Below are 24,768 nucleotides of genomic sequence, written 5' to 3'. Positions count from 1 at the left end.
GTAGTGTAGAGGTTAGTAATGGAGGACTAGAGATGATAGATGATGGGAATGATCATGTAGATGTTAGTGGAGGATTAGAGATAGGAGATGGTTAGGGTAGTAGTACATATGTTAGTAAAGGATTAGAGGTAGATGATGATGGTGGTAGTGTAGATGTATGTAGTGTAGGATTAGAGGTAGATGATGGGGGTGGCAGTGTAGATGTTAGTGGAAGATTAGAGATAGGATAGAATGAGGGTGGTAGTTAAGGATTAGAGGTAGATGATGGGGGTGGTAGTGTAGATGTTAGTGGAAGATTAGAGATAGGATAGAATGAGGGTGGTAGTTAAGGATTAGAGGTAGATGATGGGGTGGTAGTGTAAATGTTAGTGGAAGATTAGAGATAGGATATGAGTAGAGTGGTAGTGTAGATGTTAGTGGATTATTAGATGATGGTAGTGTAGATGTTAGTGGAAGATTAGAGATAGGCTATGATGAGGGTGGTAGTGTATGATTAGAGGTAGATGATGGGGGTGGCAGTGTAGATGTTAGTGGAAGATTAGCAATAGGATATGATGAGGGTGGTAGTGTAAAATGAAAGAGGATGAGGGTGGTAGTGTAGATGTGTGTAGTGAAGGATTAGAGGTAGATGATGGGGGTGGTAGTGTACATGTTAGTGGAAGATTAGAGAGAGGCTAGAATGAGGGTGGTAGTGTAGGATTAGATGTAGATGATGGGGTGGTAGTGTAGATGTTAGTGGATTATTAGATGATGGTGGTAGTGTATATTTTAGTGGAAGATTAGAGATAGGCTATGATGAGGGTGGTAGTGTATGATTAGAGGTAGATGATGGGGGTGGTAGTGTAGATGTTAATGGAAGATTAGAGATATGATAGAATGAGGGTGGTAGTGTAGGATTAGAGAGATGATGAGGGTGGTAGTGTAGATGTGTGTAGTGAAGGATTAGAGGTAGATGATGGGGGTGGTAGTGTAGATGTTAATGGAAGATTAGAGATAGGATAGAATGAGGGTGGTAGTGTAGGATTAGAGGTAGATGATGGGGGTGGTAGTGTAGATGTTAGTGGAAGATTAGAGATAGGATAGAATGAGGGTGGTAGTGTAGGATTAGAGATATATGATGGGGGTGGTAGTGTAAATGTTAGTATTGCTAGATTAGAGATAGAAGATGATGGGGTGGTAGTGTAGATGCTGTTAGTATTGGAGAATTAGAGTTGAGACAGGATGAGGGTGGTGTAGATATTAGCAGTGGGTGACTGGAGATGATGGGGATAGTAGTGGAGGATTAGAGATAGGTGATGGGACAGAAGTGTATATGCTGTTAGTGAATTATTAGAGATGGCAGATGATGAGGTTAGTAGTTTGGAGGATTATAAGAGATACTGAGGGTAGTGGTGGATAATTAGAGATACGAGATCAGGAGGTGGTAGTGTAGATATTAGCAGTGGAGTATTAGATATAAGATATGATGAGGGTGGTACTGTAGATGTTAGTAGTGGAGTATAAAAGAGAGCTGATATGGCTAGTAGTACAGATGTTAGTAATGGTGGATTAGAGATATATATTGAGAGTGGCAGGACAGACGTTAGTCGAGGACTAGAGAGGAAATTAAGAGGGTGGCAGTGTATATGTAGTGGGGGATTAGAGATATGAGATGATGGTGGTAGTGTAGATGTTAGTATTGGATTAAAGTTAGATGATGAGGGTGGTAATGCAGATATTAGTGGAGGATTAGAGGAGATGATAAGGGTGGAAGTGGAGAATTAGAGATAGGAACTGATGAGGGTAGTAGTGTACTGTAGATGTTGGTGGATAATTAGAGATAGATGATGAGGGTAGTAGTGTAGCTGTAGTGAAGGATTAGAGATCAATTAAGGTACTAGTGTGGATGTTACATGATTAGAGATGAGATGATGGGGTGGTAGTGTAGATATTAGTAGTGAAGATTTAGAGATAGGAGATGATGAGGGTAGTGTAGATGTTAGTAGTGAGGGTGGTGTAGATGTTAGGATTAGATAGAGCAGATTTGAGGATGGTACTGTAGGTGTTAGTGAAGGATTAGAGATAGGAGATGATGAGGGTAGTGTAGATGTTAGTAGTGAGGGTGGTGTAGATGTTATGATTAGATAGAGCAGATTTGAGGATGGTACTGTAGGTGTTAGTGAAGGATTAGAGATAGGAGATGATGAGGGTAGTGTAGATGTTAGTAGTGAGGGTGGTGTAGATGTTAGGATTAGATAGAGCAGATTTGAGGATGGTACTGTAGGTGTTAGTGAAGGATTAGAGATAGGAGATGATGAGGGTAGTGTAGATGTTAGTAGTGAGGGTGGTGTAGATGTTAGGATTAGAAAGAGTAGATTTGAGGATGGTACTGTAGGTGTTAGTGAAGGATTAGAGAGAGGAGATAATGAAGGTAGCAATGTAGATGTTAGTGGATGATTAGAGATGGATCGTCACGTCATCTACTAACTGGCCCCTGAGATTATTACCAAACCTGCAGTTTGGCTCATTCCTGAGTAGTAAGCCAGAGAGTTTACTTTTTACAGCTTGTTCCTGCTTCTCAGCATATGAAGGCAGGGAGAACTGGCAAATAGGAGAGGGTCATTTTCTATATGTATTAGGTGTGGGAAATGGTCCCTCTTGTTATATGGTTGTGCCTATCAGAGAATATTGGGGGTCATTCCGAGTTGATCGCTCGCTAGCTATTTTTTGCAGTGCTGCGATCAGATAGTCACGCATATAGGGGAGTGTATGTTTTCTTTGCAAGTGTGCGATCGCATGTGCAGCCGGGCAGTACAAAAAAACGTTGTTCCGTTTCCGAGTTGCCCAGAACGTACTCAGCCGCTGCGATCACATAACTACATCCCATTACTTACAGATGCATGTGACATGTTTAGACTTGACTATATATTGATATGGCATTGTGCTTTGCAATGTGTGGTTTTCTGTGATATGTGGTGTAAGGATGCTTGGGAAGAGAACATCCACCTCTCCCTGTCATGTGTATCCAGGAGACCAGTGCCTGGGCTGCTGACCACTTCTAGCCAGAGCCCCACCTGCTGTGGAATGTACCTGGTTACAGCATATGGCCCTGGAATTGCCTTATATGTTGGAATGCAGAGGCCAGCCAATCCATGGTGGCAGGGACTAGGGAGGAAGTGCAGTTCCTGAAGGCTTAGATGCCAGAAGTGGGGAGTCTCAGCTGTTGTCCCGGGGACTCCACAGGCTCATGTGGCTGGGACATGGCAAGATTCTCAGAGTGGCATTAATACAGATGGCCATTCTAATTGTATTTACTGATTGTACATGTATATCTGGTGTGTGTAAAATAAAGGTATCATTTTGTACCATTGCTATAGTGTGTCCTGTACAACCTGTAGGACTCGGAGAAGGAACCAGGGTGCCCTGCGTGAGGTATAGGCCCGTTTGGTGCACACATAGACCTGGGGGTCCTCACAGATGAGTGAGGATGATAGTGTAGGTGTTAGTCAAGGATAGAAGATAATGTTAGTGGAGGATTAGAGAGAGAAGATGGTGAGGGTGGTAGTGTAGGTGTTAGTGAATGATTAGAGATAGAGATAATGTTAGTGGAGGATTATATAGAGAAGATTGTGAGGGTGGTAGTGTAGGTGCTGGTGAAGGATAGGGATAATGTTAGTGGAGAATTAGAGAGAGAAGATGGTGAGGGTGGTAGTGTAGATGTTAGTGAATGATTAGAGATAGGAGATAAAGTTAGCGAAGGATTAGATAGTGAAGATGTAAGGATGGCAATGTAGGTGTTAGTGAAGGGTTACAGATAGGAGATAATGTTAGTAGAGGATTAGAGAGAGATGAGGGTGGTAGTGAAGGTGTTAGTGAAGGATTAGAGATAGGAGATAATGTTAGTTGAGGATTAGAGAAGATGGTGGGGTAGCAGCGTAGGTGTTAGTGAAGGATTAGAGATAGGAGATAATGTTAGTGAAGGATTAGATAGAGAAGATGGTGGGGGTGGTAGTGTAAGTGTTAGTGAAGGATTAGAGATATGACAATGTTAGTGAAGGATTAGATAGAGAAGGTGTGACGATGGTAGTGTAGATGTTCGTGAAGGATTAGAGATAAGAAATAATATTAGTGGAGGTTAGATAGAGAAGATTTGAGGATGGTAGTATAGATGTTAGTGAAGGATTAGCGATAGGAGATAATATTAGTGGAGGATGAGATAGAGAAGATTTGAGGATGGTAGTGTAGATGTTAGTGAAGGATTAGAGAGAGATAATATTAGTGGAGGATTAGATAGAGAAGATGTGAGAATGATAGTGTAGGTGTTAGTGAAGGATTAAAGATAGGAAATAATGAGGGTAGAAATGTAGATATTAGTAGAGGATTAGAGATAGGAGATAATGTTAGTGGAGGATTAGAGAGAAGATGGTGAGGGTGGTAGTGGTAGATATTAGTGAAGGATTAGAGAGTGAAGGTGGCGAGGATGGTAGTGAAGGATTAGAGGTAGGAGATAATGTTAGTGGAGGATTAGAGATAGAAGATGGGGAGGATGGTAGTGTAGGTGTTAGTAATGGATTAGAGATAGGAGATAATGTTAGTGAAGGATTAGAGAGAAAATGGTGAGGGTGGTAGTGAAGGATTAGAGATAGGAAATTATGAGGGTAGCAATGTGGACATTAGTGGAGGATTAGAGAGAGAAGATGTGAGGATGGTAGTGTAGGTGTTAGTGAAGGATTAGAGATAGGAGATAATGTTAGTGGAGGATTAGATAGAGAAGATGGTGAGGGTGGTAGTGTAGGTGTTAGTGAAGGATTAGAGAGAGAAAACGTTGAGAGTGGTAGTGAAGGATTGGAGATAGGAGATGTTAGTGGAGGATTAGAGAGAGAAGATGGTGAGGATGGTAGTGTAGGTGTTAGTGAAGGATTAGAGATAGGAGATAATGTTAGTGGAGGATTAGAGAGAGAAGATGGTGAGGGTGTTAGTGAAGGATTAGAGATAGGAGATAATGTTAGTGGAGAATTAGAGAGAGAAGATGGTGAGGATGGTAGTGTAGGTGTTAGTGAAGGATTAGAGATAGGAGATAATGTTAGTGGAGAATTAGAGATAGAAGCTGGTGAGGATGGTAGTGTAGATATCAGTGAAGGATTAGAGATGAGATAATAGTGGAGGATTAGAGATAGAAGATGGTGAGGGTGGTAGTGTAGGTGTTAGTGAAGGATTAGAGATAGGAGATAATGTTAGTAGAAGATTAGATAGTGAAGATGGTGAGGGTGTTAGTGTTGGTGTTAGTGAAGGATTAGCGATAGGAGATAATGTTAGTGGAGGATTAGAGATAGAAGATGGTGAGGGTGGTAGTGAAGTATTAGAGATAGGAGATGTTAGTGGAGGATTAGATAGAGAAGATTGTGAGGGTGGTAGTGTAGGTGTTAGTGAAGGATTAGAGATATGAGATAATGTTAGTGGAGGATTAGATAGAGAAGGTGTGACGATGGTAGTGTAGATGTTCGTGAAGGATTAGAGATAAGAAATAATATTAGTGGAGGTTAGATAGAGAAGATGGTGAGGGTGATAGTGTAGGAGTTAGTGAAGGATTCGAGATAGGAGATATTTTTAGTGGAGGATTAGATAGAGAAGATGGTGAGGGTGATAGTGTAGGTGTTAGTGAAGGATTAGAGATAGGAGATAATGTTAGTGGATGATTAGAAATAGAAGATGGTGAGGGTAGTAGTGAAGGATTAGAGATAGGAGATGTTAGTGGAGGATTAGATAGAGAAGATGGTTAGGGTGGTAGTGTAGATATTAGTGAAGGATTAGAGATAGGACATGTTAGTGGAGGATTAGATAGAGAAGATGGTGAAGGTGGTAGTGTAGGTGTTAGTGAAGGATTAGAGATAGGAGATAATAGTGGAGGATTAGAGATAGAAGATGGTGAGGATGGTAGTGTAGATATTAGTGAAGGATTAGAGGTAGGAGATAATGTTAGTGGAGGATTAGAAATAGAAGATGGTGAGGGTAGTAGTGAAGGATTAGAGATAGGAGATGTTAGTGGAGGATTAGATAGAGAAGATGGTTAGGGTGGTAGTGTAGATATTAGTGAAGGATTAGAGATAGGAGATGTTAGTGGAGGATTAGATAGAGAAGATGGTGAAGGTGGTAGTGTAGGAGTTAGTGAAGGATTAAAGGTAGGAGATAATAGTGGAGGATTAGAGATAGAAGATGGTGAGGGTGTTAGTGAAGGATTAGAGATAGGAGATAATGTTAGTGGAGGAATAGAGATAGAAGATGGTGAGGATGGTAGTGTAGATATTAGTGAAGGATTAGAGATAGGAGATAATAGTGGAGGATTAGAGAGAGAAGATGGTGAGGGTGATAGTCTAGGTGTTAGTGAAGGATTAGAGATAGGAGATAATGTTAGTGGAGGATTAGAGATAGAAGATGGTGAGGATGGTAGTGTAGATATTAGTGAAGGATTAGAGATAGGAGATAATAGTGGAGGATTAGAGAGAGAAGATGGTGAGGGTGATAGTCTAGGTGTTAGTGAAGGATTAGAGATAGGAGATGTTAGTGGAGGATTAGAGAGAGAAGATGGTGAGGGTGTTAGTTAAGGATTAGAGATAGGAGATAATGTTAGTGGAGGATTAGAGATAGAAGATGGTGAGGATGGTAGTGTAGATATCAGTGAAGGATTAGAGATAGGAGATGTTAGTGGAGGATTAGAGATAGAAGATGGTGAGGATGGTAGTGTAGATATCAGTGAAGGATTAGAGATAGGAGATAATGTTAGTGGAGGATTAGAGATAGAAGATGGTGAGGGTAGTAGTGAAGGATTAGAGATAGGAGATAATAGTGGAGGATTAGAGAGAGAAGATGGTGAGGGTGGTAGTGTAGGAAGGTTGCTCTCTTTTATGGTGGGGTTTGTCTATGCCATATATAGGAAATCTTGTATGTAGATAGTATTTGGGTGGGTTATCTCAGGGGGATACCGGTCTGTCTCACAGTGATGTAGAGTTAATGGCATAAAACAGAGAACATTATTATCTCGTCATAGTGTGTGCGGTGCATTATTCTCACAGAAGTCTCTGGCATGACGCTTGTTAGGGTACGTGTGAGTGGAACAGGACCAGCTATGGGAATAGTACGGGGTATGTGGGATAAGATGGATGCTCTGTGTTATAGGTCAGCCATGTACCTGAGTAGCCAGAATCCTTCTCACTCCGCGTCTGATGTTTGACGCTGGGCTCTGTCTCGCTTTCTTTGCGCCTCTCTTCCTCCTCTGTACTTGCTGCTCCCACCTCGCGCAGCGGAGATTTCATGTCTGCAGATGGGAATCTGAGGAGAAACCGCGTCAATGAAAGGAATCTATATAGGCATCAGCTAAATGGAACATCTTGCTGCACTTTCAGCTGGAGACACAGGAACTGATGACACGTGCATGCAGGAACAGACCGCCCTGTACAAATAGCGTATGTACACCGCGTGCTGAGCCGCAGCCATTTTTCCTCTAGTCGCATGTGGACCCGACTTATGTGCTTACACCCAGATACACTGACACCCGCCCGGGCCATAAGCACAGGAATGATTAATAACCGTTGTTTTACTAGCAAAATACATTCAGTACTCGCCGCCTTGTTTTATGTACTTATAATAGAGCAGCTCTAATATTCCGCCTTACAAGATAAAGAAACAAAACATGAATGATAAAACTCACCCATTGTGTCATATAATATAGGCACGGCCATGGGCATCAGTGATAGGTCCATAATCAGCCAATCAGAAGCAGCTGGCTACTGACAGACGTACCTGTGTCTCTGTGTGGGTTATACCAACCTGCCTTACGTTACTCCACTATGTTACACTTCACCAAATCCGCATACGGACATAGGAGTGCGCATTTTATTGTGGCATGCGCAGTACAAATTAGCATATGTTACACTAGAAAAACGGGCGTAGGCCCATCCGCAGCTTCACTGCGATTATCTGCCGGTAGTGCAGAGAAGTGTCTGTAGGTGATGACAGATACAATATGATCACACGGTCACAGAAATACAATCATACGTTTATCTCCGGATGGAAAGTGCTTAAGAAGTGAATACGTCTGAAACAGAATTTGTTTTCCTTGAAGAGTAATCTGAACAGCAGATTTGTTTTCTCATCAGCCACCGGCACCAGGCTACAGTGAGTGGTTATGACAAATGTATGCGCAGAGAGAACGGGCATGTGATAATGCTCATATTACATAGTTACATAGTCAGTGAGGTGGAAAAGAGGTAAAATGCCCATCGGGTACAAGCTGTATTCTGTGTTACGCTGTGCATATTATAATGCGCCTGCTGGAGTAATGGTTTACTACGATTCTACCGCTCCCAGATCAATGTCACTATGGGCCTAATTCAGACCTGACCCGCAGGGATACGATCAGGCACACAGACATGCAGGGTAACGCCCAGCGCAGGGCTAGTCCACCCCGCATGTCAGCGGCGATGCTTTTGTACTTCAGGAGTAGCCCCTAACCAGCGCAGCTCCTGCGCGCTGGCCAGGAGCTACTCGTCGCGCACCCGCCGTGGCCCGGCACAGTCCGACCACGCCTGTGTTGGCTGGACCGCACCCCCTAAACGTTGGCTTAATGCCGCCGTCCCACCCCCTCCCACCCAGCGAATGCCTCTCCCTGTCAATCAGGCAGAGGCGATCACTAGGCTGACAGCCGTCGGCTGTCAGCCATGCGTCGGCGCACTGTGGCACCGGCACATGCACACTTCAGACCTGATCGCTGCTGTGCGAAAACGCACAGCAGCGATCTGGTTTGAATGACCCCCTATATTAAATGCTATAGCCCTGGATACTTTTTCCAGTTAGAAATTTGTCCAATCCGTTTTTAAATGCATTTACAGAGTCCGCCATTATTACCTTCTCCGGCAGGGAGTTCCAAATCTTTATTGCCCTTACCGTGAAGAACCCTTTCCTACGTTGTGTATAGAATTTCCTCTCCTCTAGCCTCAGCAAGTGCCCACGTGTCCTATACAGAGTTATTTTAATAAACAAATCCCCTGCTAATTCCTTGTAATGACCCTTTACATATATGAAGATATAAATAATGTCTCCTCTTAGGCGCCTCTTTTCCAGTATATACATATATAACCTAGTAAGTCTTTCCTCGTACTCCAGAGTCTGTAACCCTTTAATCAATGTAGTAGCGCGCCTTTGAACTCTTCGTCCCTTTTCTCAATGCCCCGTTTTATGCACGCTAGCACTTTACTTGCCTTCTTTGCTGCAGTTTGACATTGTGTAGTGTTATTAAGCCTATTATCTATGAGTACCCCCAAATCTTTTTCCACCACAGTTTCCCCTATATTTTCCCCATTTACAGTGTAGGATGCAAGTGTGTTTTTTGTCCCAAAATGCATAACTTTGCATTTTTCTATATTGAACCTCATTCCCCATTTAGATGCCCAGGTTTCAAGTTTAGATAAGTCATTCTGTAGAGACTCCACATCGCTTTCTAAATTAATTACCTTACACAGTTTAGTATCATCTGCAAAGATTGACACTGTGCTTTCCAGGCCTATTCCTAGATCATTAATAAATATGTTGAACAGTAGCGGGCCAAGGGGGTTATTCCGAGTTGATCGCTCGCTAGCTGCTTTTAGCTGCCGTGCAAACGCTAAGTCGCCGCCCTCTAGGAGTGTATCTTAGCTTAGCAGAAGTGCGAACGAAAGGATCTCAGAGCGACTACAAAAAAAATTGTGCAGTTTCAGAGTAGCTCCAGACCTACTCAGCGCTTGCGATCACTTCAGACTGTTCAGTTCCTGTTTTGACGTCACGAACACGCCCTACGTTCGCCCAGCCATACCTGCGTTTTTCCTGGCACGCCTGTGATTTTTCGAACACTCCCTGAAAACCGTCAGTTGACACCCAGAAACGCCCCTTTCCTATCAATCACTCTGCGGCCAGCAGTGCAACTGAAAAGCTTCGCTAGACCTTGTGTTAAACTACTTCGGCCGTTGTGAAAGTATGTCGCGCGTGCGCATTGCGCCGCATACGCAAGCGCAGAAGTGCCTTTTTTGCATCATCGCTGCGCAGCGAACATTTTCAGCTAGCGATCAACTCGGAATGACGGACCCTTGTGGTATTCTGCTGACTACTGGTGCCCAGCTGGAGAACATCCCGTTGACCACTACTCGTTGTACTCTGTTATCCAGCCAATTACCTATCCATGTACAAATAGTATATCCTAGGTCAAGTTCTCTTAATTTGATAATCAGTCTCCTGTGAGGCACTGTATCGAAGGCTTTTGCAAAATCTAAATACACCACGTCCACTGCTTTTCCCTGGTGAAGATTCTCGCTCACTTCCTCGTAGAAGCTAATTAAGTTGGTTTGACATGATCTTTCCCTCACAAACCCATGCTGACTCTTGCTAATAATCTTATTAGTCTGCAGATAATCCTCTATGCTATCCCTCAAAATACCTTCCAATATTTTACCTACTATAGAGGTTAAACTAACTGGTCTATAGTTCCCAGGATTCTTTTTAGTTCCCTTTTTAAATAAAGGCACTACCTCAGCTATGCGCCAATCCTTTGGTACCATGCCTGATCTAATTAAACTATGGAAAATCAAATACAGGGGTTTTGCTAGCTGCGACCTAAGCTCCATAATAACCTTCGAATGAAAACTATCTGGGCCTGGTGATTTATTAATCTTTATTTCTCTAACGTCCTAGAGGATGCTGGGGTCCATATTAGTACCATGGGGTATAGACGGGTCCACCAGGAGCCATTGGCACTCTAAGAGTTTAATAGTGTGGGCTGGCTCCTCCCTCTATTCTCCTCCTACCAGACTCAGTTTAGAAAATGTGCCAGTAGGAGCCGGTCACAACTAGGGGAGCTCTACAGAGTTCTCTTAGTAAAAGAGTTTATTTCTTCCTTTTCAGTTTTTTTATTTTACAGGGAGGATGTTGGCAACAGCCTCCCTGCAGCGTGGGACTGAGGGGGGGGGGAGCAGTGTCCGCCCCGCGGGGTCTTGAGCCACTGCTCCCGCTGACTGGGCACTAGCTCCAGAGGGGTCCGATCGCGCCCCGCCAGCTGGCCGCCACCCCCTCAGGAGCTGAAGATGGCGAGTGAGTCACTGTCCCCCCTTGCAAGCGGGGGAACAGTGTGAAGGGGGCGGCTAGAGGGTTAGGCGCGCACTCTTAACCACGCTCCTGGATGGCTCAGAGGTACCTTGGTGCAGCGCTGGGGGAAAGCGCCTTGGGCCAGCTCCGGACCCTGCACTGGTCGTTTCCTGCATGTCGGGGTCTGCGGATCCAGGTCAGCCAAATCCTCCAGGCCAGTATAATCTTCTTGAGAGCGGGAAGCCGGCGCCATTGAAGGGGGCGGAGCTTCTCCTCACAGCGGACCCAGCAACATTCAGCGGCATTTTTCCTGCCTGCAGTCGCTATCCACTGGATCCAGGTCCCTCTAGAGCTTTCTCCAGCAGTCTGTACGGTACCAGGGGGGCTGTAGAAGGGAGGGGAGGCTGCATAATAGGCTGTGTCACCTATTAAGGGACACAGTCAGCGCTGGGAAGGGGCTCCCTTTGCCTAAAAAGCGCTGTGTGTGGGTTGGCTCCAATCTCTGTGTCTCTCTGCCTTTCTTGGGGGGAAACTCTGCCTACAAAATACTGTGTGTTTGTGGGGTGGTGTGTGTGTGTGTGTGTGTGTGTGTGTGTGTGTGTGTGTGTGTGTGTGTGTGTGTGTGTGTGTGTGGTAACATGTCTAGGGACAATGTGTCATATGCTGCAGAGGATTTGTCCTCCCAGGAGGACTCCATACCATGTAATCAGGATTGCACAGTTTTAGCACAGATCCCAGCTAGAGAGCCAGAATGGTCTACATAAACCGACAAGGTGGAACGAAGAGCAGAGCTGCCATCGCAGAGGTGTCAAAGATCCTCATCTGGGCAGAAAGGCACGCGGTGGCGATGTCGGCAATCTTCATTCCGGGCGTAGACAACTGGGAAGCAGACTTCCTCAGCAGACACGATCTCCATCTAGGTGTCACAACTGAGGGCCTGAGCTGACGGAAGGCAGCCTCAGTTGTAGGGGCTGAGATGTACCGGAACCTGGGAGGTTGTATCAGACCCCTGGACATGTAAGTAACATGAAGAGAAACCGCCCGAAGGCGTGACCACGACAACTTGAGTAAAAGTCAATGATATTTATTTATGACAAACTCCATGCATCACAGAAGCAGTAAAAAGTAACATAAAAATCAGCAGAGAAATAATAATACAGTTCCTGGGTACTACAGGGTGGCAGGGGCCACAGAGCTCTGGTGGTATGAGACAGTTCTTATTATCTGCAAGTTGGAAAGTCCTTACCAGGCTCAACTGTAGCAATGAGGAAAGCCCAGGGTCGTACCAGCTGGTGTTCCAGGGAAAGCTGGACTGCTGTAGATAAAATGCTGCTGTGGGTACTGGTTAGAACCAGACAGGTGTTGGCACGGAGTGGATACTGGCTGGAACCAGTTAAATAATAAATAAAGCTTGAGAGCGATGCAATGTAGATGAAATGTAGAATTTGAGAGCGGAGAAATAATAATACCGATGGAGAGTGGTAAACTGCAGAAAGGACACCGGCCCTTTAAGAGAAGCTGTACACTGCTGGAAGCTAAGCTGGAAGCAGGTGATGTTGTAGCTGGAAACAGGTGAGTCCAGAATGGATCGGAGAGTCAGGCTACACCGCAGATGGAATGCTGGTGCGGGTCTCTATAGCAGAAGTCTGGAGACAGGAGCTGGAACCTGGAAGACATTCACAGAAGAGAGACAAACTGGAACTAGGTTTGACAACCAAAGCACTGACGCCTTCCTTGCTCAGGCACAACCTATTTATACCTGCAGCAAGGAAGGCATTGGCTAGGCAATTATGCAAATTAATAATACTGACAACGGATTGGTAGGAATGATCAGCTGACAGAATCCAAGATGGCTGCGCCCATGCAGACACTTGGAGGGAAGTTTGGATTGTAATCCATGTGGTCTGGAAAACAGTAATGGCGGCGCCGGCCACCGGAGACAGGAGACGCCAGGCTGACAGATGCACATCCGACCACGCGGACACAGCGGAGGCCGCGGCTGACGTAATCGCCACTCTGAATGCAGAAGCTCAGGGACGGCGGCGGAGGCCGCGGGAGACGCCATGCCAGATGTATAAGGCGTTACTGTGACTGCGTCCAGAGAGACAGGAGAGGATGCGGGAATGTGCACATCAGGATAACAGATGGGATCCGGTCCTGGAGCGCTGAGCCAGCCTTAGGAGGCATCTGATAGGTAAGAAATGGCGTCCAGATACCCGGATCGTGACAGCACCCCCCCCTTTAGGAGTGGCCCCAGGACACTTCTTTGGCTTTTGAGGAAACTTGGAATGGAATCTCCGGACCAAGGCAGGAGCATGGACATCAGAAGCATTGGTCCATGAACGTTCCTCAGGGCCATAACCCTTCCAGTCAATAAGATACTGAAGTTGACCGTAACGGTGACGTGAGTCCAGGATCTTGGCTACTTCATACTCAACGCCTCGTTGAGTTTGGACTTTCGGAGTTGGAGGAAGTGAGGAATGAAACCGATTCAAGATTAGCGGTTTCAACAGGGAAACATGGAACGTCCTGGGTATCTTTAAGAAGGGAGGCAACTGGAGTCTGTAAGCAACAGGATTGATGACTTGATCAATTTTAAAAGGACCGATGTAGCGAGGTGCAAACTTCATACTGGGAACTCTTAACCTCAAATTCTTCGTGGATAACCATACCCGATCACCCACCTTGAGAGCAGGAACTGCTCGACGCTTCTTATCCGCAAACTTCTTGTACCTGAACGATGCCTTGAGCAGAGCTGATCGTACACTCTTCCAGATATTGGCAAACTGATGCAAGGTGATATCCACTGCGGGAACAGAAGTTGCTGGAAGCGGTTGGAACTCAGGGACTTTAGGGTGGAATCCAAAGTTGGTGAAGAATGGTGTTGAAGAAGATGAAGAATGATACTGGTTGTTATGACAGAACTCGGCCCAGGGAAGTAATTGAACCCAGTCATCTTGAGAGGAGGACACATAGATGCGGAGGAAGGACTCCAAGTCCTGATTCACCCTCTCAGTTTGACCATTGGTCTGAGGATGGTAAGCCGTGGAAAACTTTAGCTTGACTTGGAGGGCTTGACATAAACTTCGCCAGAATTTGGCTGTGAATTGAACTCCTCGATCTGAGATAATTTCTTCTGGAAGACCGTGGAGTCGAAAGATCTCTTGTATGAATACTTGAGCCAACTTGGAAGCTGACGGAAGACCGGTGAGAGGAATGAAGTGTGCCATCTTGGTGAACCGGTCAACTACCACCCAGATGGTATTAAACTTGTTGCACATGGGCAAATCTGTAATAAAATCCATCGACAAATGGGTCCATGGTCGACGGGGAACAGATAGTGGAACCAGTTGCCCCGCAGGCGACTGGCGGGATACTTTATGTTGAGCACACTTTGGGCAAGATGCAATAAACTCCAAAACGTCCTTTTTCAGAGTTGGCCACCAATAAGACCTAGAGATAAACTCCAGGGTTTTTTGGATACCTGTATGTCCGGCAAAGCGGGAAGCATGGGCCCAATGCATGAGCTTCTTCCTTAGTGTCGGCTTCACAAAACTTTTCCCTGATGGGGGCGTAGAGTCCATCCCTACCGTGGAGAATGCCAACGGATTTATAATAGGATGCTTGTCTGAAGACTCTGACTCATTTTCTTGCTCCCATGAGCGGGAAAGGGCATCGGCCTTGCGATTCTGAGAGCCCGGACAGAACTGGAGTTTAAAGTCGAACCTGGAAAAGAAAAGTGCCCATCTGGCCTGACGAGGGTTGAGACATTGTGCGCCTTTCAGATATAGAAGGTTCTTGTGGTCTGTAAGGATGGTGATTGAATGAGAAGCTCCCTCCAACAGATATCTCCACTCCTCTAGAGCGAGCTTGATGGCTAGCAACTCCTGGTCGCCAATGGCATAGTTGCGCTCCGCTGGGGAGAACTTCCGTGAGAAGAAACTGCAAGGATGTAAATGGCCATCTTTAGCCCTCTGAGATAACACCGCTCCTACTCCAACGGAGGAGGCATCCACCTCTAGGATGAAAGGAGAGTCGATGTCAGGCTGTTTCAGGACAGGCGCAGAGATGAACCTCTGTTTTAAAAGATGAAAAGCTTGCATGGCTTCTTCAGACCACTTGGACGGGTTAGCACCCTTCTTGGTGAAAGCAGTAATAGGCGCCACAATGGTGGAAAAGTCTCGTATAAACTTTCGGTAATAATTGGCGAACCCTAAGAACCTCTGGACCCCTTTGAGGGTTAAGGGTACCGGCCAATTCTGGATTGCTTGTAGTTTCTCAGGATCCATCTCTAGTCCGGAACCGGACACAATGTACCCTAGAAACGGAATGGACTTGACTTCAAAGACGCATTTCTCTAATTTGCAATAGAGATGATTGACACGGAGACGGGACAGAACCTCCTTTACCCAAAAACGATGTTCCTCTAAATTGTTGGCAAAAATGAGGATATCGTCTAGATAGACCACGACATGACGGTATAGAATGTCTCTGAAGATCTCATTGACGAAATGCTGGAAGACAGCTGGAGCATTGCTCAATCCGAAGGGCATGACGAGGTACTCATAATGACCGTCACGGGTGTTAAATGCGGTCTTCCACTCGTCACCCTCACGGATCCGGATGAGATTGTATGCACCTCTCAAGTCCAGCTTTGTAAAGATGGTAGCTCCGCTAACTCTGTCAAAGAGCTCAGTAATCAGGGGTAAAGGATAGCGGTTCTTAATGGTAATGTCGTTCAAACCTCTGTAGTCGATGCACGGCCGCAGACCACCATCTTTCTTTTTTACAAAAAAGAAGCCTGCGCCGGCTGGAGAAGAAGAAGGTCGAATGGACCCCTTTGCTAGGTTCTCTTTAATGTATTCCTCCATAGAATGCGTCTCTGGCAGAGACAACGGATAAGTTCGGCCTCGAGGTGGAACCTTCCCTGGAACGAGATCAATCGGGCAGTCCCATTCTCTATGAGGAGGAAGGATATCAGCAGAAGCTTTACTGAACACATCCGTGAAATCTTGATATGGAGGAGGTGGAACATCAGACGACCTGGGGGAGGAAGAACAGACAGGCAACACTTTAAACAAACATGTCTCAGCACAGGAGGAACCCCATGCCAGGATTTGCGTAGTCGTCCAATCAATTGTAGGATTGTGAAGACGGAGCCATGGAAGGCCCAGGACCACAGGATGTGTGGCTCTTGGAATCACTAAAAGTGAAATAAGTTCGGAATGAAGAACTCCCACTCTCAGACGAACTGGTAGAGTCCTTAGAGCAATAACTGTATCAAAAATTTTACTGCCATCCACGGCAGTTAAGGAAAAGGAGGAAGGAAGTCTCTCGGTGGGTAGGGACCACCGTTTAACATAGGCTTCGGTAATAAAGTTCCCAGCTGCTCCGGAATCCAGGAGGGCAATGACGTTCTGATAACGTTGAGCAACTTGAAGCGAGACTGGGAGATTACAATCTTGAGGAGATGGAGAGGAGATCATTACTCCTAGCCGGCCCTCTCCTTGACGAGCTAGGACTTGGAGTCCCGGACGTTTGGGACAGGCATTAATGGTGTGAGACGGAGCTGCACAATAAAGACAGAGAGACTCGGAGAGACGTCTTCGGCGCTCAGCAGGAGTTAAACGGGAACGGCCAATTTGCATGGGTTCATCTTTAGTTGGTGACAGTTGGCGAGGAGGAGGAGCAGAAGATTTTGGAGCAGATGATCTTCCACGCTCAGTTGCTCTCTCTCTGAAACGTAAGTCAACTTTTGTACAAAGTGAGATTAGCTCATCTAACTTGGAGGGTAAGTCTCTGGTAGCTAACTCATCTTTAATACGCTCGGATAAACCATGCCAGAATGCAGCATACAGGGCCTCGTCGTTCCATGCCAGTTCAGATGCCAGGATCTGGAACTGTATAAGATATTGTCCTACAGTATGTGATCCCTGGCGTAAACGGAGAATCTCAGACGAAGCTGAAGTTACCCGGCCTGGCTCGTCGAAGATGCGCCTGAATGTTGACACGAATGCAGTGTAAGAAGATAGCAGGGTGTCGGACCTCTCCCATAACGGTGATGCCCAGTCAAGGGCTGAGCCACTGAGAAGTGAGATGATGTAGGCAATTTTTGTACGGTCACTGGGAAAATTGCCAGGTTGTAGCTCAAACTGAATCTCACACTGGTTGAGAAATCCCCTGCAGAATCTTGGAGATCCATCAAATTTTGCTGGCGTTGGAAGATGAAGACGTGCAGCAGAAATGGGTAAGGTGGGTGGGGTTATAACTGGAGTCACTGTGGTTGACGCACCAGAAGCGCCTGATCCACGGAGAGTTGTCTGAATCCCATCCAGCCGAGTAGAGAGATCCTGGAGACAGCGGATGATGTGGCCCTGTGCAGCCTCCTGATGTTCTAGTCGGGCTGCCAGTTCTTGCATCGGCCTGGCCGCTTGATCCTGGTCTCCGGCTGGATTCATTAGGTCAGTGCTTACTGTCACAACTGAGGGCCTGAGCTGACGGAAGGCAGCCTCAGTTGTAGGGGCTGAGATGTACCGGAACCTGGGAGGTTGTATCAGACCCCTGGACATGTAAGTAACATGAAGAGAAACCGCCCGAAGGCGTGACCACGACAACTTGAGTAAAAGTCAATGATATTTATTTATGACAAACTCCATGCATCACAGAAGCAGTAAAAAGTAACATAAAAATCAGCAGAGAAATAATAATACAGTTCCTGGGTACTACAGGGTGGCAGGGGCCACAGAGCTCTGGTGGTATGAGACAGTTCTTATTATCTGCAAGTTGGAAAGTCCTTACCAGGCTCAACTGTAGCAATGAGGAAAGCCCAGGGTCGTACCAGCTGGTGTTCCAGGGAAAGCTGGACTGCTGTAGATAAAATGCTGCTGTGGGTACTGGTTAGAACCAGACAGGTGTTGGCACGGAGTGGATACTGGCTGGAACCAGTTAAATAATAAATAAAGCTTGAGAGCGATGCAATGTAGATGAAATGTAGAATTTGAGAGCGGAGAAATAATAATACCGATGGAGAGTGGTAAACTGCAGAAAGGACACCGACCCTTTAAGAGAAGCTGTACACTGCTGGAAGCTAAGCTGGAAGCAGGTGATGTTGTAGCTGGAAACAGGTGAGTCCAGAATGGATCGGAGAGTCAGGCTACACCGCAGATGGAATGCTGGTGCGGGTCTCTATAGCAGAAGTCTGGAGACAGGAGCTGGAACCTGGAAGACATTCACAGAAGAGAGACAAACTGGAACTAGGTTTGACAACCAAAGCACTGACGCCTTCCTTGCTCAGGCACAACCTATTTATACCTGCAGCAAGGAAGGCATTGGCTAGGCAATTATGCAAATTAATAATACTGACAACGGATTGGTAGGAATGATCAGCTGACAGAATCCAAGATGGCTGCGCCCATGCAGACACTTGGAGGGAAGTTTGGATTGTAATCCATGTGGTCTGGAAAACAGTAATGGCGGCGCCGGCCACCGGAGACAGGAGACGCCAGGCTGACAGATGCACATCCGACCACGCGGACACAGCGGAGGCCGCGGCTGACGTAATCGCCACTCTGAATGCAGAAGCTCAGGGACGGCGGTGGAGGCCGCGGGAGACGCCATGCCAGATGTATAAGGCGTTACTGTGACTGCGTCCAGAGAGACAGGAGAGGATGCGGGAATGTGCACATCAGGATAACAGATGGGATCCGGTCCTGGAGCGCTGAGCCAGCCTTAGGAGGCATCTGATAGGTAAGAAATGGCGTCCAGATACCCGGATCGTGACACTAGGGGAGTGGGGCCTCCATCCGGAGGTGTTCGAGGAGGTAACCGGTTGGTGGGGGGTTCCTCACATAGACATGATGGCCTCCCGCCTCAACAAGAAGCTACAGAGGTACTGTTCCAGGTCAAGAGACCCACAGGCAGTGGCGGTGGACGCACTGGTAACACCTTTGGGTGTTCAAGTCAGTGTATGTGTTCCCTCCACTTCCTCTGATACCAAGGGTTCTTCAACTCGTAAGAAGAAGAAGGTTCTGGCAATCCTCATTGCTCCGGACTGGCCAAGGAGGGCTTGGTACGCGGATCTGCTGGATCTTCTGCTGGAACATCCACGGCCTTTACCTCTTCGGGAGGATATGCTTCTGCAGGGGCCGTTTGCTTATCAAGACTTAAAGCGGCGTCGTTTGACGGCATGGTGGTTGAACACCAGATCTTAGCTCGGAAGGGTATCCCGAGTGAGGTCATTCCTACCCTGATACAGGCCAGGAAGGGGGTAACGTCTAAGCATTATCATCGCATTTGGAAGAAATATGTTTCTTGGTGTGAGGCCAAGAAGTTTCCGGCGGTGGAGTTTCAACTTGGTCGTTTTCTCCTTTTTCTGCAGGCAGGGGTGGATATGGGGCTGAGACTGGGCTCCATCAAGGTCCAGATCTCTGCTTTGTCCATCTTCTTCCAAAAACAATTGGCTGTTCTTCCTGAGGTTCAGACCTTTTTGAAAGGGGTTCTGCACATCCAGCCTCCCTTTGTGGCACCTACGGCTCCATGGGAACTTGATGTGGTGTTGCAGTTCCTACAATCTGCTTGGTTTGAGCCTCTCCAGGAGGCTGATCTCAAGTTTCTCACGTGGAAGGCAGTCACCTTGTTGGCCTTGGCTTCTGCATGACGCGTGTCGGAATTGGGGGCTTTATCTTGTAAAAGCCCCTATCTGATCTTCCATGAAGACAGGACAGAACTTAGGACTCGTCCACAGTTCCTACCTAAGGTTGTGTCGGCTTTCCACATCAACCTATTGTGGTGCCAGTGGCTACTGACTCCTCAATTACTTCAAAGGCCTTGAATGTGGTGAGGACTTTGAAGATTTACGTGAAGAGGATGGCTCGTCATAGGAAAAGTGACTCTCTGTTTGTCCTCTATGATCCAAAGAAAATTGGATGTCCTGCTTCTAAGCAGTCGATTTCACGCTGGATCAGGTTCACTATCCAGCATGCTTATTCCACGGCAGGATTGCCATGTCCGAAATCCGTAAAGGCCCACTCTACTCGTAAAGTGGGTTTTTCCTGGGCGGCTGCCCAGGCTTTTCTCGGCGATACAACTCTGCCAAGCAGCTACTTGGTCTGGGTCAAACACGTTTGCCAAGTTTTACAAGTTTGATACTTTGGCCTCTGATGACCTCCAGTTTGGTCAGGCAGTCTTGCAGGGGCCTCCACGCTCTCCCTCCCGTACTGGGAGCTTTGGTACATCCCCATGGTACTAATATGGACCCCAGCATCCTCTAGGACGTTCGAGAAAAGGATTTACCGGTAGGTAACCAAAATCCTATTTTCTCTTAGTCCGTAGAGGATGCTGGGCGCCCGCCCAGCACTTCGTTTCCTGCATTGGTTTATGGTTCAGGGTTACCTGGTTCCTAGGTAAGTTCTGTGTTGTTTACTGTTTCAGCTGTTGCTGAGTTGTTCCGGCATGTTGGACGGATTTTCATGTTTGTATGAGCTGGTATGAATCTCGCCACTATCTGTGTAATTCCTTCTCTCGAAGTATGTTGTCTCCTCGGGCACAGTTTCTAGACTGAGTCTGGTAGGAGGGGCATAGAGAGAGGAGCCAGCCCACACTATTAAACTCTTAAAGTGCCAATGGCTCCTGGTGGACCCATCTATACCCCATGGTACTAATATGGACCCCAGCATCCTCTACGGACTACGAGAAAAGGATTTACCGGCAGGTAACCAAAATCCTCTTGTTGCTTAGTCTCTCCAGGACTACTTCCTCACTTTAACAAACATCAAGCCAAGAGTCATTACCTTCACTATTGCTATGCACTACTCTCACCGTCTGATCCTCCCTGGTGAATACTGAGGGGGGAAAAACTGTTCAGTATTTCCGCTTTTATTTTATCATTGTCTATCAAATCCCAATTCAACTTTTAATGGGCCTCTATATTTGATCTTCATGGATTCGGTTAAATCGGGTATGGTTCCCAAAGACTGGCGTATAGCGGAGGTAGTGCCGATATTCAAAAAGGGGAGCAAAGCTGAACCAGGTAATTATAGACCAGTTAGTCTTACATCTATAGTGGGGAAAGTATTGGAAGGTATTCTAAGGGACGGTATTCAAAAGTTCCTTGAAGCAAATAAGGTCATTAAAAGGAACCAACATGGAACCAACAACTTTTTAGGATTGGTTTTACTCTCTAGAGCGATTTGCTTTTCTTTTACAACTTTAGCCGCCCTTATTATTTTTTTCAATTTTTTATTGCAATCCTTATACTGGAATGACTCCTCCCCATTATTAGATTAAATGTTTTGAAAGCACGCTTCTTTTTAGCCATTGCTCTATGCTCCTCACTCACTGTCTCCCCTCTGTGTCACCCCTGTCTGTCTGCCCCTCCCTATAGAGTGTAAGCTCTCATTCCCCCACCTCTCTATGCTCCTCACTCACTGTTTCTTTTCTCTGTGTCACCCCTGTCTGCCCCTCTCCTATAGAGTGTAAGCTCTCATCCTAACCCACCGCTCTATGCTCCTCACTCACTGTCTCTCCTCTGTGTCACCCCTGTCTGTCTGTCCCTCCCCTATAGAGTGTAAGCTCTCATCCTAACCCACTGCTCTATGCTCCTCACTCACTGTCTCTCCTCTGTGTCACCCCTGTCTGTCTGTCCCTCCCCAATAGAGTGTAAGCTCTCCTCCTAACATACCGCTCTATGCTCCTCACTCACTGTCTCTCCTCTGTGTCACCCCTGTCTGTCCCTCCCCTATAGAGTGTGAGCTCTCATCCTAACCCACCGCTCTATGCTCCTCACTCACTCACTCACTCACTCACTCACTGTCTCTCCTCTCTGTGTCACCCCTGTCTGTCTGTCTGTCTCCCCTCCCCTATAGAGTGTAAGCTCTCATCCTAACCCACTGCTCTATGCTCCTCACTCACTGTCTCTCCTCTGTGTCACTCCTGTCTGTCTGTCCCTCCCCTATAGAGTGTAAGCTCTCATCCTAACCCACCGCTCTATGCTCCTCGCTCACTGTCTCTCCTCTGTGTCACCCCTGCCTGTCTGTCCCTCCCCTATAGAGTGTAAGCTCTCATCCTAACCCACCGCTCTATGCTCCTCACTCACTGTCTCCTCTGTGTCACCCCTGTCTGTCTGTCCCTCCCCTATAGAGTGTAAGCTCTCATCCTAACCCACCGCTCTATGCTCCTCACTCACTGTCTCCTCTGTGTCACCCCTGTCTGTCCCTCCCCTATAGAGTGTAAGCTCTGATCCTATCCCACCGCTCTATGCTCCTCACTCACTGTCTCTCCTCTGTGTCACCCCTGTCTGTCTGTCCCTCCCCAATAGAGTGTAAGCTCTCCTCCTAACATACCGCTCTATGCTCCTCACTCACTGTCTCTCCTCTGTGTCACCCCTGTCTGTCCCTCCCCTATAGAGTGTGAGCTCTCATCCTAACCCACCGCTCTATGCTCCTCACTCACTCACTCACTCACTGTCTCTCCTCTCTGTGTCACCCCTGTCTGTCTGTCTCCCCTCCCCTATAGAGTGTAAGCTCTCATCCTAACCCACTGCTCTATGCTCCTCACTCACTGTCTCTCCTCTGTGTCACTCCTGTCTGTCTGTCCCTCCCCTATAGAGTGTAAGCTCTCATCCTAACCCACCGCTCTATGCTCCTCGCTCACTGTCTCTCCTCTGTGTCACTCCTGTCTGTCTGTCCCTCCCCTATAGAGTGTAAGCTCTCATCCTAACCCACCGCTCTATGCTTCTCACTCACTGTCCTCTGTGTCACCCCTGTCTGTCTGTCCCTCCCCTATAGAGTGTAATCTCATCCTAACCCACCGCTCTATGCTCCTCACTCACTGTCTCTCCTCTGTGTCACCCCTGTCTGTCTGTCCCTCCCCTATAGAGTGTAAGCTCTCATCCTAACCCTCCGCTCTATGCTCCTCACTCACTGTCTCTCCTCTGTGTCACCCCTGTCTGTCTGTCCCTCCCCTATAGAGTGTAATCTCATCCTAACCCACTGCTCTATGCTCCTCACTCACTGTCTCTCCTCTGTGTCACCCCTGCCTGTCTGTCCCTCCCCTATAGAGTGTAAGCTCTCATCCTAACCCACTGCTCTATGCTCCTCGCTCACTGTCTCTCCTCTGTGTCACCCCTGTCTGTCTGTCCCTCCCCAATAGAGTGTAATCTCTCATCCTAACCCACCGCTCTATGCTCCTCACTCACTGTCTCTCTCCTCTGTGTCACCCCTGTCTGTCTGTCCCTCCCCTATAGAGTGTAATCTCTCATCCTAACCCACCGCTCTATGCTCCTCACTCACTGTCTCTCCTCTGTGTCACCCCTGTCTGTCTGTCCCTCCCCAATAGAGTGTAATCTCTCATCCTAACCCACCGCTCTATGCTCCTCACTCACTGTCTCTCTCCTCTGTGTCACCCCTGTCTGTCCCTCCCCTATAGAGTGTAAGCTCTCATCCTAACCCACTGCTCTATGCTCCTCACTCACTGTCTCTCTTCTGTGTCACCCCTGTCTGTCTGTCCCTCCCCTATAGAGTGTGAGCTCTCATCCTAACCCACCGCTCTATGCTCCTCACTCACTGTCTCTCCTCTGTGTCACCCCTGTCTGTCTGCCCCTCCCCTATAGAGTGTGAGCTCTCATCCTAACCTACCGCTCTATGCTCCTCACTCACTGTCTCTCCTCTGTGTCACCCCTGTCTGTCTCCCCTCCCCTATAGAGTGTAAGCTCTCATCCTAACCCATCGCTCTATACTCCTCACTCACTGTGTCACCCCTGTGTCACCCCTGTCTGTCCCTCCCCTATAGAGTGTAAGCTCTCATCCTAACCCACCGCTCTATGCTCCTCACTCACTGTCTCTCCTCTGTGTCACCCCTGTCTGTCCCTCCCCTATAGAGTGTAAGCTCTCATCCTAACCCACCGCTCTATGCTCCTCACTCACTGTCTCTCCTCTGTGTCACCCCTGTCTGTCCCTCCCCTATAGAGTGTAAGCTCTCATCCTAACCCACCGCTCTATGCTCCTCACTCACTGTCTCTCCTCTGTGTCACCCCTGTCTGTCTGTCCCTCCCCTATAGAGTGTAAGCTCTCATCCTAACCCACCGCTCTATGCTCCTCACTCACTGTCTCTCCTCTGTGTCACCCCTGTCTGTCTGTCCCTCCCCTATAGAGTGTAAGCTCTCATCCTAACCCATCGCTCTATACTCCTCACTCACTGTGTCACCCCTGTGTCACCCCTGTCTGTCCCTCCCCTATAGAGTGTAAGCTCTCATCCTAACCCACCGCTCTATGCTCCTCACTCACTGTCTCTCCTCTGTGTCACCCCTGTCTGTCTTCTCCTCCCCTATAGAGTGTAAGCTCTCATCCTAACCCACCGCTCTATGCTCCTCACTCACTGTCTCTCCTCTGTGTCACCCCTGTCTGTCTGTCCCTCCCCTATAGAGTGTAAGCTCTCATCCTAACCCACCGCTCTATGCTCCTCACTCACTGTCTCTTCTCTGTCACCCCTGTCTGTCTGTCCCTCTCCTATAGAGTGTAAGCTCTGATCCTATCCCACCGCTCTATGCTCCTCACTCACTGTCTCTTCTCTGTCACCCCTGTCTGTCTGTCCCTCTCCTATAGAGTGTAAGCTCTCATCCTAACCCACCGCTCTATGCTCCTCACTCACTGTCTCCTCTGTGTCACCCCTGTCTGTCCCTCCCCTATA

General features: G+C 47.3%; 2 protein-coding genes across 3 annotated transcripts in view; one reads left to right on the top strand and one right to left on the bottom strand.

Annotated features, from left to right (window-relative positions):
* LOC134949690 (uncharacterized) overlaps positions 1–24,768 on the top strand; it is a 181,469-nt gene that overhangs the window by 4,253 nt on the left and 152,448 nt on the right. The window lies entirely within an intron of this gene.
* The window catches only part of LOC134949688 (uncharacterized), a 75,031-nt gene that overhangs the window by 16,467 nt on the left and 33,796 nt on the right, over positions 1–24,768 (bottom strand). For both annotated transcript variants that reach the window (XM_063938444.1, XM_063938443.1), the window contains one exon: positions 7,166–7,305. In XM_063938444.1, the coding sequence (XP_063794514.1) occupies positions 7,166–7,289 (124 nt within the window). In that variant the 5' untranslated portion in view covers positions 7,290–7,305. The remainder of the gene's footprint in view (positions 1–7,165; positions 7,306–24,768) is intronic.

The sequence above is a fragment of the Pseudophryne corroboree genome, chromosome 8 (assembly GCF_028390025.1).
Source record: "Pseudophryne corroboree isolate aPseCor3 chromosome 8, aPseCor3.hap2, whole genome shotgun sequence".
NCBI classification, from domain to species: domain Eukaryota; kingdom Metazoa; phylum Chordata; class Amphibia; order Anura; family Myobatrachidae; genus Pseudophryne; species Pseudophryne corroboree.
This window is presented reverse-complemented; position numbering and strand designations above follow the sequence as displayed.